Raw genomic sequence first — 12,889 nt, 5'->3', positions numbered from 1 at the left:
AGATGGCTTTTGTATGCTTTCCTAGTAGTCAATAAAAGTCAGAGTCCTCCCACAAAGTCCGGGAACAGCAGACACTGGAATGTGCTATGTCTAAAGCCCTGGACTGTAAGTAGTTACACTGCTTTCACTCAGATGAAAGCTCTGTAGTATTTCTTTAAAGGAGAGACACAGTTTATATTGCAACATGTCTAGAAATGTGTGTGTGCCAACACTTTTGGTTTATTACTGGAGAAAATCTTTCCAAGAACAAAGTTACTTAAACATTAAAAGGAGTACTGGGGGAGAGACTCCATGAGTGTTTCCCCTTCAATGTTAGCATGTCTATTGGTATGGCCCTTGTTTGGGTCTTATTTAGGCAGCCATGTTGATGAGTCAAAGAACTACACACAACCAAGGAATGCTGATGGCAGGAGAAACAGTCTTCCTCTGGGAAGAGCCCAGCAATTGACTGTCCAATACTAAGGGGTCAGCCCTGAAATGCCATAAAAGTGACATATGGTCTGAGCAGGTTCTGTTTATATACTTAGTATACACACACACACACACACACACACACACACACACACACACACAGAGAGTAATATATATGTTATGTTGATATATATCTACACAGACAATTAGCAATATATGTATATATACCGACATATATATGTCAATATATACCTACACACACACACACACAAACACACATACACATAAAAAGTGAGGTCAAGAGTTTGAGAGAGAGAGAGAGAGAGAGAGAGAGAGTGGAAGGGGTACATAGGAGGAATTGGAGGGAGAAAAAGGAAGGAGGAAAATAATATAATTATATTTTAATTTCAAAGAATAACAGTGTATTAAAAGCCAAATAACTGAAAATGAAAAAAATAAAAATGAATAATGAATGATACTCAAGGAAAGGAGGAAGACTAAGCTTTTCCACTGAGATTTTATGGACTGCTATACCTTTTCCACTAAGGCTGAGCATCTGGAACATCTCCTGCTACTTCTGATCTGTGATAAGTATCACTTCCACTTCCTCTGGAGGGCCAGGTGTGGATATAGTAGCCTTTAACCAGGAATGCACTAATGTGTGTATCAGATGGAAGCTCCACACTGTTACATTCATGCAGACTGCTACATTCATGCTGACTGCTACATTCATGCTGACCGCTATTGATACAAGGTGACACCTCTCTGTTCATGACCTCTCCTAACTTTCCCCCTTGTATCTGCAGATGTTACAATATCAATTATTAAAATTACACAAGGATTTGAGGAAGTCAAGCTAAGAATCTGTGTGTACTATTTCATATTTAGTTTTTAAGGCTTGGAAGGACTGGGATTAATTTAGTTAACTGAGAAAAGGAGGCCTGAAAGTGCTGGAGTGCTGCTGGCCGGGGACAGGCCCCTGACTGGTTGAGCTTATAAAAGAAAGAAGAGCTAAAGGGGGGGAGGGGAAATAAAACCAAACAAAGCAAAGCAAAAGCAACAGTAAGGTGGTGAGGACGAGGGAAGACAAGCTTTCTGTGAGAGGCGCATAACTCCTGCTTCATGTCCTGGTGAGCACACAGATCCTTCCAGGGAGGCGTGTTCCCCCAGTCCTGCCTGGCTTTCCCTCTGATGTTGGCCCTGAATGTTAGGGTGACCTTATCTAAATAATAAACAATATCAGAGGCATATATGTCAAAGGAGAAGGAGGAAAATGTCAGTGCCACTGAACTGCTGTTATAACTTCGGACCTCATTACTGACTTGTGCAAATTGCTTATTATCCCAAAATAAAAGATAATGAAAATATCCCTTTGTCAAACACACCTGTGTTTTCTTTCCAAAGATGGAATCAGAACCTGCAGGGGAAAACCTGGGGGCTGGCAGCAACATCAGCCCCCGATGCATATTTATGTATGTGTGTGTATGCATATATTTGTGGATATTATATGATAGCCTCTGGTATGTCCCTTCTTAGGAATTATCTGCCTGTCTCTCATTGAGTCAGAGTGAGTCACTGCCACTCTACATGGGTTTTTCATGTGGGCTCTGGCAAGAAAACTCAGGAATTCATACTTGCATGGCAAGGAGTTTACAAAGTTCTTACCCCTGCCTCTGACCTCAGATATTTCAAAGATGCCTTATATCACAAAGCATACTAATAAATACTTGGCTCTTCAGAATAACCTGCAATGCTAGTATCCTTAATTCGAAGGAAAGAAGATGGAAGCCACGAGTGAGTCAGCTGACAGTGGACGGAGGAGGGACCTGAACCTGGACTTGATGTCATGTGTGCAATACAGAGCTAATCTTCAGCCACATTTGGGGAGCTTTAAGGTGAGTATAAGGATAGAGAGTTTAAAAGGGTTGCTACTGAAGTAAACACTGATACTGAACTGGCCATCTTGTCTCTTAGGTTAGGTTCCTTTCAAGATCAACACCACACGCCTCTCCCTCCCCCACTTTCATCCTCACAAGCTACTATTTCTAAGTTCCTTGGATGCAACCCTCAACTATCCTGGCAGCTTTCTACAGGAGAAGTTAACAGGATGTGCTGTTTTTAAATGCTTTATGTGATTTGTTCACAGCAATACAGACACAATCAATAAATGCTGATTTTATAGAATGTAGTCATTAGATTTTATTTGATAATCAATGGTCATGCATGATAATAACTAGCATTTACTGAGTACTAACTGCACTCTAGGAAGCCTCAAAAGCGCTTACTCACAATAAACCTGTAAGAGATATAATTATATTTTTATTTAATAGACAAAGAAATTGGTGCCCAAGGTCACACTGATATTATAAGCAAAGTGATGGAGGGGGAATTTCAAGGCAGGCATCCTGGCCTCCTAAAGAACCATACTACCTGTTTTTTTTTTTTTTTTTTTTTAAAAAAAAACCAAATACCCCACATTGTTGTCTCAAGTGATACTTTACAAAGGTTTTTGTTCATTTATCTTAACTTTGTGTGTATGATGTGTGTTCCTGAGTATGAGTGGAGCCTGTGTGAGAGAACAGTGGTGGGCCCTGGTCTTCATCTTCTGCCTTCTTTGAGGCAGGCTCTCTCGGTGCTCACTGCTGCGTATGCCAGACCAGCTGGCCCATGTTCTCCTGGGGTTTCTCATCTCCCTGTCTCCCATCTCACTGGAGGAATGCTGAAATTTCAGACACAAGTCATCATGCCAGGCTTTATGCGGGTTCTGGGGATCTGAACTGAACCCGTCTCCACACTTGAGAAATAAGTACACTTACCTACAGAGCCATCTCCCCAGCATCACATTCCATTTTATTTTTTTTGTTACATCTTAGTTTTTTAAAATTTTGTGTACGTACATGTGTGGGGTGTGTACATGCATGTGTTGGGGTCAGAGAACAACTTTGGGGAGTCGGTTCTCTCCTACCATCTGGTTTCTGAGGATTGAACTCAGGTCATCAGGCTTGGTACCAGCTGCCTTTAGTCACCAAGTCACCTTGTTACCCTCCCTCCTTTTCAGAACACACAGTGCTTTTAGCTACATCTTACCTGTGCCACTGATTGGCATACTTTGTATTTTTAAATATTTTATTTTTATCTTTGTGTGTGCATGTGAGTTCAGAAGCCATTGGAGGACAGAGGTGTTAGATTCCCTGGAGCTGGGGTTATAGGCAGTTGGGAGTCACCTGACAAGTATGCTGGGAAGTGATCTGGATCCTCTACAGAAGTAATGCATGCTCTCAATTGCTACAGCATCCCTCCTACTCTAGACGGGCAATTTTCAAAACTTGTTAATTTTAGAACATATATTAGTTCACTCAGTGTTACCAAGCTTTTGGTTTGGGCCTAGTACTCCTGTTTATAAAGCCAATGTGAACTGTCTCCTCTTGGTCCTGCACTTAACATGCTGGCTGTCCCTCTCACATCTGTAGTCCTTTCTTCTAGGTGTTGTTGTGACAGAGCCACCATACCCAGGTCTTGTTTTTTGTTTGTTTGCTTATTTACTTTGGGTTTTTTGTTTGTTTTATTAAGCCAATTGGGTACGGTGCTACATGCCTGTAATCCTAGAACTTGGAAGGTGGAGGTATGAAGATCACAATTTTAAAGTCATCTTCAAATATAATGACTTCCAGACCAGCCTGGTCTATGTGAGACCCAGTCTAACAACCCCTCCAAATTTCAAATCATCTGAAATCTTCACCAACATGAACACTGTAAAGCTCTCTGATGGGATGGTGAGCTGCATCTACTAAAACTGTGCTCATAAATTCTATACTTAAGTTGCTTGACTTGAATAATCTCTCTTTCTCCTCCTCTTCACCCACTTCTTTTGTCCGGGGTTTCACTCTGTAGCCTTGGCTGGCTGGCCTGGAATTGCCTAGACTAGACTTGCTTGAGTTCACAGAGATCTGATCCACCGATCTCTACCTGAGTGCTGGGATTAAAGGCATGCACTGCCATGTCTGGCCAAGCAATTTCTTACTAGCTTTTACTCATCCTCAATGGTGGGGTAGTTTCAAATGAGCAGCTCTTGGGAACATGAATATCCCTACCCCTTTTAGAATATAAATATTTTAATTTCATAGGTAATTTTTAATTTTATACTGGATCAGTAGTTTTATTGATTTGTTTTCAAAACAATTTTCAACAAGTGATAGTGTTGTGAGATGATATTATTCCTTTCCCAGACTGTTCTTTTCTTGCACCTGTCTCATCCCATAGGGGATATCTTGGGATCTGCTTTCTCTTGGAAGGACTTAAACAGGTATTCAGAATTCAAAGAGTAGAAGCTTGTCATAGGACTAATGCAAGTCACATAACTCCTTTGCCCATTTTATAGAAGACTAAACTGAGGTCACTTACGTAAAAGCTCCAGGCCATACAGTTAATCCAATTGTCCAAGGCCATATAAAATGAATGAAAACTCAGCCAATACTAAATCCTAGGCCAGTGAACCTCTGTGTGAAAAGAATTAATTAATATTAATTAATTGTGTGTGTGTGTGTATGTGTGTGTGTATGTATGTGTGTGTGTGTGTATGTGTGTGTGTGTGTGTGTGTATGTATGTGTGTGTGTGTGTATGTGTGTGTGTGTGTGTGTATGTGTGTGTGTGTGTGTGTGTGTGTGTGTGTGTGCGTGTGTGTGTGCGTGCGCGTGCGTGCATCTTTGTGTGTAGGTCAGAGGACAACTTGAGGGGGTCAGTTCTTCCCTCCTACCGTGTAGTTTTAGTGATTGGATTCAGGATTTTAGGGTTAGTGGCAAGTGCTTTACCCATGGAGCCATCTCTCCAGCCCCACTTCTCAATTTTTTAAAGTTCAACTTATCAATTCTTTTCATAGAGTACTTTTTTTGGTGTTGTATCTAAATGCTCATCATTAAACCCAAGGCCCTCTATATTTTCCTTTAGAAGATGTATTCTTTTGTACTTTGCATATGGTTTTATGATGTCTTAATTTTTATAAATATAGAGCCAGTACCCTCCTTTACCTATGAATTTTCCTTAAAAGCCCAGTTCAGACAGATATACATGGGGAACATTTACATAAACAATAACAATTAGCAAGACCTATTCATAGTTTTAAAGTAAATAGGCATTAGCAACAGAACCACAAGATCCAGATCTGAGATTACTCATACACTGGTAATCTGCACTGGCCAGGACACTTCTATGGGACAGATAACTCTGCTCCAGATGATAACTTGATTGAGTTGTGGCCATGGCACTTACAATGCATCTAAGCAGTGACAAGTATGATGAAGAGCCTGGGAATGGCCACCACAGCGTTGTTCATGTTGGCATGTCTATATACTATTTCACTCCCAGACTCTCAGCTGCTGGAGGTATGGGATGCACAGTTTCATTAAGAATGCCACATAGTCTGGAACACATTAAACACAGGTTCAGTGAAGACTTAAGGGTGTCTAATCTAAAGAATAAGAGTTGTTCTGTTATGACACGCCTTTGAATAGCCCTACGGCTCTTGGGGAGATGAACCATGATAAAGATCATCATATATTTGAAGGATTACCCTGCTGAAGAAAGAACCTGGATTAGCAGGCAGAACTTACAGATGTGCAGAAGGTCAGTTTATCATACTGAAAAGCAGGTTGCCTAATGGCCAGTTTACGATCAATGAAATAAGTAAACAGAGCTCAAAGCATCTTGAAGAAGGACATCAAAGGATGATCTTTCTGCACTGAGGAGAGTGAATGAAGCACTTTCTGCTTCTCTCAACTAACATTTTATGGCATATATAAGATCTAGTTCATAGTCAAATTGAGAGCTTCAAAAGCTCCAGAGACATAAGTAATTATAATACCCTATTCTATTTAAATTCAAGATAAAACCTATCGTAAGATACATAAGTGGTCCAAGGAAGTAACATGTACATGATAGCTTGTCTTTCTGAAGACATAAAATATAAAAACCATGCCTCAGTTCTCCCATTCTGTTCCCCACTCATGTATTTAAACCCATTTATTTCCCAGCACTGACTCTAAGTACAAGACAGATGGGGTACAGAGAGTTCTTCGGGGGTCATTCTTTAAGTAAAATGTTCCAAAGAAACCCCGATGAACGGCAGAAACACCCAGGGCCTTTTAATTTATGATGTCCTCTTTTTATTTTTTTAAGATTTTTTTTTTTTTTTTTAAGATTTATTTATTATGTCTAGTGTTCTGTCTTCATGTATGCCTGCAGGCCAGAAGAGGGCACCAGATCTCATTACAGATGGTTGTGAGCCACCATGTGGTTGCTGGGAATTGAACTCTGGACCTCTGGAAGAACAGCCAGTGCTCTTAACCACTGAGCCATCTCTCCAGCCCTTATAATGTCCTCTTAAGGCTACTGTATCAGTCACACTGGTGAGAAAAAGCAGGTAAGCATTCGAAAAATAAGAACGACCTGCAACTGTTTCTCAAGGATTCTCAGCAGTCACACTGCTCACATTCACAATGCCACAGAGCCGATGCTCAAACACAAAGAGGTGAGTTACAGTCCAGCAACCTGTTGTGTTTAAGGGTATTCACCATGATCTAATTGTGTGGAAATTGATGACATATGCTCAAGTACATAATTAGATCATTTTAGGCTTTGATCATCTATAAACCACATATTTGAATGAGATACTAATAGAATTTAAAGCCCAAATTAATTCGGTACAGCTTCAAACTATTGTACTAAATTGGTTTATGCATTTATCTTATTCCATGATTTCCACGCTTGGTATCTTAATTTTTGAACAAATTTATAGGTCATGTATTATTTCCAAAGAAGTCTTTGAAAAACAGAATGTTTAAACAAGTGACTATTGATTTGCCACCTTTATTTAGAAATTGGGTTCATTAGCTTAACTGGTGAACCTTAATTGCCATTTTAATTCTTACTAGAAACTTGTTAGAGCCTTCATATCATGAGTAAGAAGAGTACTGTTTTATATAGTGTTAGGCATTCTCTGTTCTACCCTGGAGGGCTGTGAGCTCCCTTTGGAACTCTAATGTCATGTTTCCAGGATGTACTAACTTTCTGACAGCTCCCAAGTTACAGGAGAAAAAGTAAAATATGCTGAAATGATGTTGCCAAGCTTTACTATGAGGGTTAGGGTTTGGTTAAGGAAAGGAAACTACTCCCCAAGGGATGGTACTGGTTTAAAGAATTGAAGTCAACCAGCAATGAATCATAATTATAAGGGGCTTGGGAAAGAAGGAAGGGGTGGAAGGATGGATGGATGGAAAGAGAGAGGGAGAGAAGGAACACATATTAAAAATACTTACAGGGACGTCAACATATTTTGCAGCTGCTTTCACCTTAAAGGGGAAAGAAAAAGAGAACCATGAGAATTCTTAGCTGATACATAAGTACTGTGGTAACTGTTAAAAGACAACACAAGAGAACTCATTGAGATACTCACAGTGAATGACAGAATGGATGAAAAGAAAGTGCCTTCATCATACCTAGACAGCTTGGACAGCACCCCTTCCAACACTGAAACAAACTGTAACAGAGTTCATGGTGAGTGGTGAGAATGCTTCTGTGCATACAGTACAAGAGCAGGGCACACAATCCATAAACCAACTTTTTCTAAGACAAAAAAAAATCTCACAACAAATAAACTGACAGCTGAGTTCAGGCAAACTTGTAATGTTTGTTCTATTATTCTGAACACAAGCGCCAAGATCCTTTCCCATTGCCGAGAACAGAACAACACATTACTTTCTAAAAATAAAAAAAAAAAGTGTGGAGTAGAACAGGACATTTGGCCTGGGATAGCTATGAATGTACTCAAATTATAAACTTACTGAAAACATTACATTGCTTCTTTTTTGTGTGATTGAGCCATTCCTGATGATCAGTTTTGTAGATGTCAATCTCACAGTATCACTTTCTCTCTCTCCATTTCCCCTCTAATATCTTTAACAAGCATGTACCAGACAGTTCTAATTGGGACAGCCAAAGAACACACACACACACACACACACACACACACACACACACACACACACACACACACACACATTTTTGCAACCCATGGATTGTGAGTTGGACACCTCTGCATGTGGCTCAAGAAATTCCTTCATTCAGTGTGGCCCAGAGAAACCAAAAGGCTGAATACCCCTGATTTAAACCATTAATAAGTAAGACTCACTTTCAACTTTAATATAGACATTTATAAACAATGATAACCTAAACTTAACTATCTATCATGTATGACTTGCCTAGAGATCAATTTTTTCTACATATAAAGAAGGGACTAACCACATGCAGACTGGGTAGGAGAAGACAGGTGCAGCATTCAGGGCTTTTACAATACTGGGAGAAATCTGACACTCTTTAATAAGCATTTATCAAACAGTCCTAATTGTGACACTCAAGGATCATCTCTGCTTCCTGAGGATCAGTACAATGCAGACATCATTTTCTCTGCACATGTGGGTGTTGGAGCAGGGAAGGAGTGGAATTCAAATTACTTCAGAAGTGTTTTACATATAGAAAACTTTTCTTTTTCCTCTCCTCTTCCTACTCCCTCCCCTTGCTGTGAGATGCTCTGTATGTCCTGAATGTGTTGCTCTGATTGGTTAATAAATAAAGTGCTGATTGGACAGTGGCCAGGTAGGAAGTATAGGCGGGACAAAGAGAGAGGAGAATTCTGGGAACAGGAGGGCTGAGGGGGAGATGCCAGCCTGCCATCCAGGGAGGAGCATGTAAAGGCAATAACAGGTAAAGCCACGGAACATGTGGTGACTTACAGATTAATAGAAATGGGTTAATTTAAGATGTAAGAACTGGATAGCAAGGAGCCTGCCATGGCCATACAGTTTATAACTAATATAAGCATCTGAGTGATTATTTATAAGTGGGCTTCAGGACTGCGGGGGCTTGGCGGGACCGGGAGAGAAACTCTCCAGCTGCACTCCCCCCTTCCTCACTTCTGTTTTTGTGACAGGGTGTTATGTGTCCCATTCTGGCCTTGGACTCCCCATGTAGTCAAGAATGACTCTGAATCTCTGATACACCGACTTTCACCGTTGAGTGTGGGAGTACAGGCATGCACCACCATGCCCACTTTATTTGATGCTGAGGACCAAAATCCAGACTTCGTGTGTGCTAGATAAGCAAGCATTCTACCAATCTAGGCTACATCCCTAGCCTGCTTGCCACCCTCTCATACATACATACATACATACATACATACATACATACATATACATACATACATACATACATACATACATACATACACACATATAAATTTTTGACTGCTATATATTTTGAGACGGGGTCTCACTATGTAGCCCTCACTGGCTTGGAACTCACTATGTAGATCAGGCTAGCCTCAAGCTCATAGAGAACCAGCTGTCTCTGCCTCGAAAGTGCTGGGATTAAAAGCATGTCACTATACCTAGCCCTAAAACTATATATACATATACATATGTATGTATTATTTTTATTTGTATATAAATAAATACATTATTTATTGGTGTGTGTGTGTGTGTGTGTGTGTGTGTGTGTGTGTGTTTGTGTGTCATGGTATGTCCATGGATGTCAGAGAACAATTATTTCTCTCCATTTATCACATGGGTCCCATTCAGGAATCCAATTCAGGTCATCAGACTTGGCTGCAAGCACCCTAACTTGCTAAGCCATCTCACTGGTCAATTTTATATTTCTATAATATGAAAAAGGTATTTAGAAATATAAAATCAGAAACTCTGATTTTATTAAGTGAAAACATATATCTGACATGAGGACCAGTGGACAAATAAAATAATAAGGACATATTACCCTGCTTCTTTCTTCTGTATATCTAAAATAATATGTGCTATCGACAAATTACACACTCCCAAAGGGAAAATCCTGACAAGGTTTTTTAAATACGAAAAGGGAAATTAACGAAGGCTGGTTTTTGTTCACATAGCAGCTTCTTCGACAAAGTGATAATAGTTCTAGGGACATGGCTTATTAGTCTCTGGTGGCCACAGAACTCACTGTGAGCACAGGAGATGATCTTCTCTCTATGGTTGATCAATTACTGCAAAATAGTTTATGCAAAAGAAACAGAAACTTCCCTATAGGCTTCTTCACCACATCATTTGCGACATGATGTAAGAACACAGAAACACAAATCATGCAAACTGCAGACCAAAGTTGCATTTCTCGAGAATTACATTCCGTTGGGTAGCTATCTTCAGGGTTCTAAACAGTGAAAACCACAAAATTAACAATTTGCTCAATAACCTACTACTTTCTTCCTACCCATTAAGCTTTCTTACCAGGCACAACTGACTGCCTAGCTCAACTTAATGTGGTTTGCCAAGACCCAGAAGATCAATTCTCCAGGGCTCTGTCAGACCAGGGGAAGGGAATTCCAGACTTAATGGCCCTCTGTGGAAAATGCCTCATCTCTTATAGCTCAAATCTTGAGAGCAAGCGTGTGCCAGGTGATCTTATTTGCTATGAGAGACGACTACTATGGTTACCTGACAACCTGAGGCATCAAAGGCACAGCTCATGTTTAGTCACTCTGCTAACACAGGTGAACAGTGCTAAGGGCAGGGTAAAGTAGAGGCAAAAATCCTCTGTGCAGATGTAGAAGATAAGGAGTCAGGTTGGCGCTCTGCTGCTCTCTGGATATTGGGTCACTTTGCTTCTCTTGCCTCATGGGGCAGATGAAGCTACTCAGCTCACCTGACTTGGATAGCACGAAGAACTCTGGAGGTCATTACTATGAAAAGATTGAAAATAGCAAATACTAAAGAAATAGAAGGAGCATGTCTGGTGTGATTAGTTATAGTCGTGATTTTTCTGAATATGTAAATATGTTAAGTCACAAGTTAAGGAGGACAGTTCAGTGACAAGGAGTAATAATGAGTTTGGCTCACAGACAGCAGGTCTGAGTCAATGAGATCGATGGAGGCGTCTAGAGGTGGGTAGAGTTGAGGCTGTCAGACCACTTCAACCCTGCCTGCTTTGAGCACACTTGGTGGATAGCATGGGAGAAAGGCTTTGAAGACAGATGGTCTGTCCTAGAGCCCAAGTTCTTCACCATCATGCCACAGAACTGAGAAAACTGAGATAATCTAGTAAAAAATGTGCCCAAGCACCTAAGAAGTGCTTGATGAATGTTACTTCATTATAATTATCATTAAACAACTAAGACAGAAAAGACAAGCATGGAAGAGATCTAGGCCTCTTCTCAGGAATATACAAAGTTGTGGAAGAAAAAGACATGAACATAAATGAGCTCGGCATGAGCCAGATGCGGCTTATGTAGCTGGACACATAGTACACTGAAACTGGAGGAGATAAAGAATGATTCTGAAGGATTTACAGTTAAAAAAAAAAAGTAGATAACCCCATGGAGGTTTGGACTGCAAGACGGCAGAAACGGAGCTGAGGAGATGACACTTAGGAAGCCTCTTGGATAGGAATTGAGGGGGAAATTTTTCTACTGAGGCACCTGGTAGGTAGCTTGTCTTGTCTTCTCTGGATATACAGCACTGCTGGACTCTGTCAGAGTAAATCCTATGCCACACACTGTGTTCTTTGCTTCCATTTCAACAATAGCAGGAAGGCTCTGTTTGGGTTCCTCCCTGTCCCCAGGGGTCCCCAGGGAGGCATGAGCACAGGAGAGACTCTAAGGGCTTACCAAGATTGCACCCCTGGGATCAACCAAGTGAGCCCCAGTTCCTACAGGAAGGTTTTCTTTGTAGGATTGTTGTTGAGGCCCTCATGATGGAAAAGCTACCTTCCAAGGCAGACTTTATTAAAATCAAGATTAGTGATGGCATATTTTCCATTTGGCTTTTAATTGCACAAAACAGCAAGAATCCAAAGAAACCCAGCTAAATGCTGAGCCTCCTTGCTGCATCTTTAACTGCTTCCTGTGAACTTTCTCCATACAGCTCTGGGAGATTATAAATACTTATGGCTTTGCCTTGTGATTCCTGCTCTCCTGAGGGTGTTGGGCTGGAATTAAACACTGCGATTTCTTTGTTTCCCTGTTTTTATCGTTCATGTCATGCACTGGGTTTGTTTGAGTAACATTTAACACTTGGAGTCTGTCTGGATAATTACTGCCTTTGCCTCATGATACCTACTCTCAAGGAAATGCACGATGAAAGCACTCTGAAGTGACTGGTGAGATAAAACATGAGGAGTACCACAAGGCACGATGGTTTAAATAGCATGCTGAATTCTGAGAGAATATAAGAACCATTGCGACAGCCTGTGTGATTCATATATTTGTAGCAGAAAGTAAAAAATCATGAATTCTGAGAAGTGGTGGGGACTACAGGTCGCTGGGTTCTTCACAGGGCTATTGCCTTGTCAGCCATGAAGTGAACAAGGGACAGTGACGTCATTTCCAGTGCAAATTTTAAATTTTCTCACAGAAAGGACAGCATTCACAGGAAGACTGATCACGGGGAAAAAAATGCATGT

The 12,889-nt window shown here is 40.6% G+C and overlaps 1 protein-coding gene across 9 annotated transcripts in view; it reads right to left on the bottom strand.

Annotated features, from left to right (window-relative positions):
• The window catches only part of Cadps2 (calcium dependent secretion activator 2), a 544,863-nt gene that overhangs the window by 31,890 nt on the left and 500,084 nt on the right, over positions 1-12,889 (bottom strand). For all 9 annotated transcript variants that reach the window (XM_016006862.3, XM_016006864.3, XM_076566153.1 and 6 more), the window contains 2 exons: positions 7,860-7,943; positions 7,723-7,755 (listed from right to left, as the gene is read on the bottom strand). In XM_016006862.3, the coding sequence (XP_015862348.3) occupies positions 7,723-7,755; positions 7,860-7,943 (117 nt within the window). The remainder of the gene's footprint in view (positions 1-7,722; positions 7,756-7,859; positions 7,944-12,889) is intronic.

This window comes from Peromyscus maniculatus, chromosome 3 (genome assembly GCF_049852395.1).
Source record: "Peromyscus maniculatus bairdii isolate BWxNUB_F1_BW_parent chromosome 3, HU_Pman_BW_mat_3.1, whole genome shotgun sequence".
In the NCBI taxonomy this organism is placed as follows: Eukaryota; Metazoa; Chordata; class Mammalia; order Rodentia; family Cricetidae; genus Peromyscus; species Peromyscus maniculatus.
The sequence above is the reverse complement of the archived record's forward strand: the minus strand, read 5'-3'. Positions and strand labels throughout refer to the sequence as shown.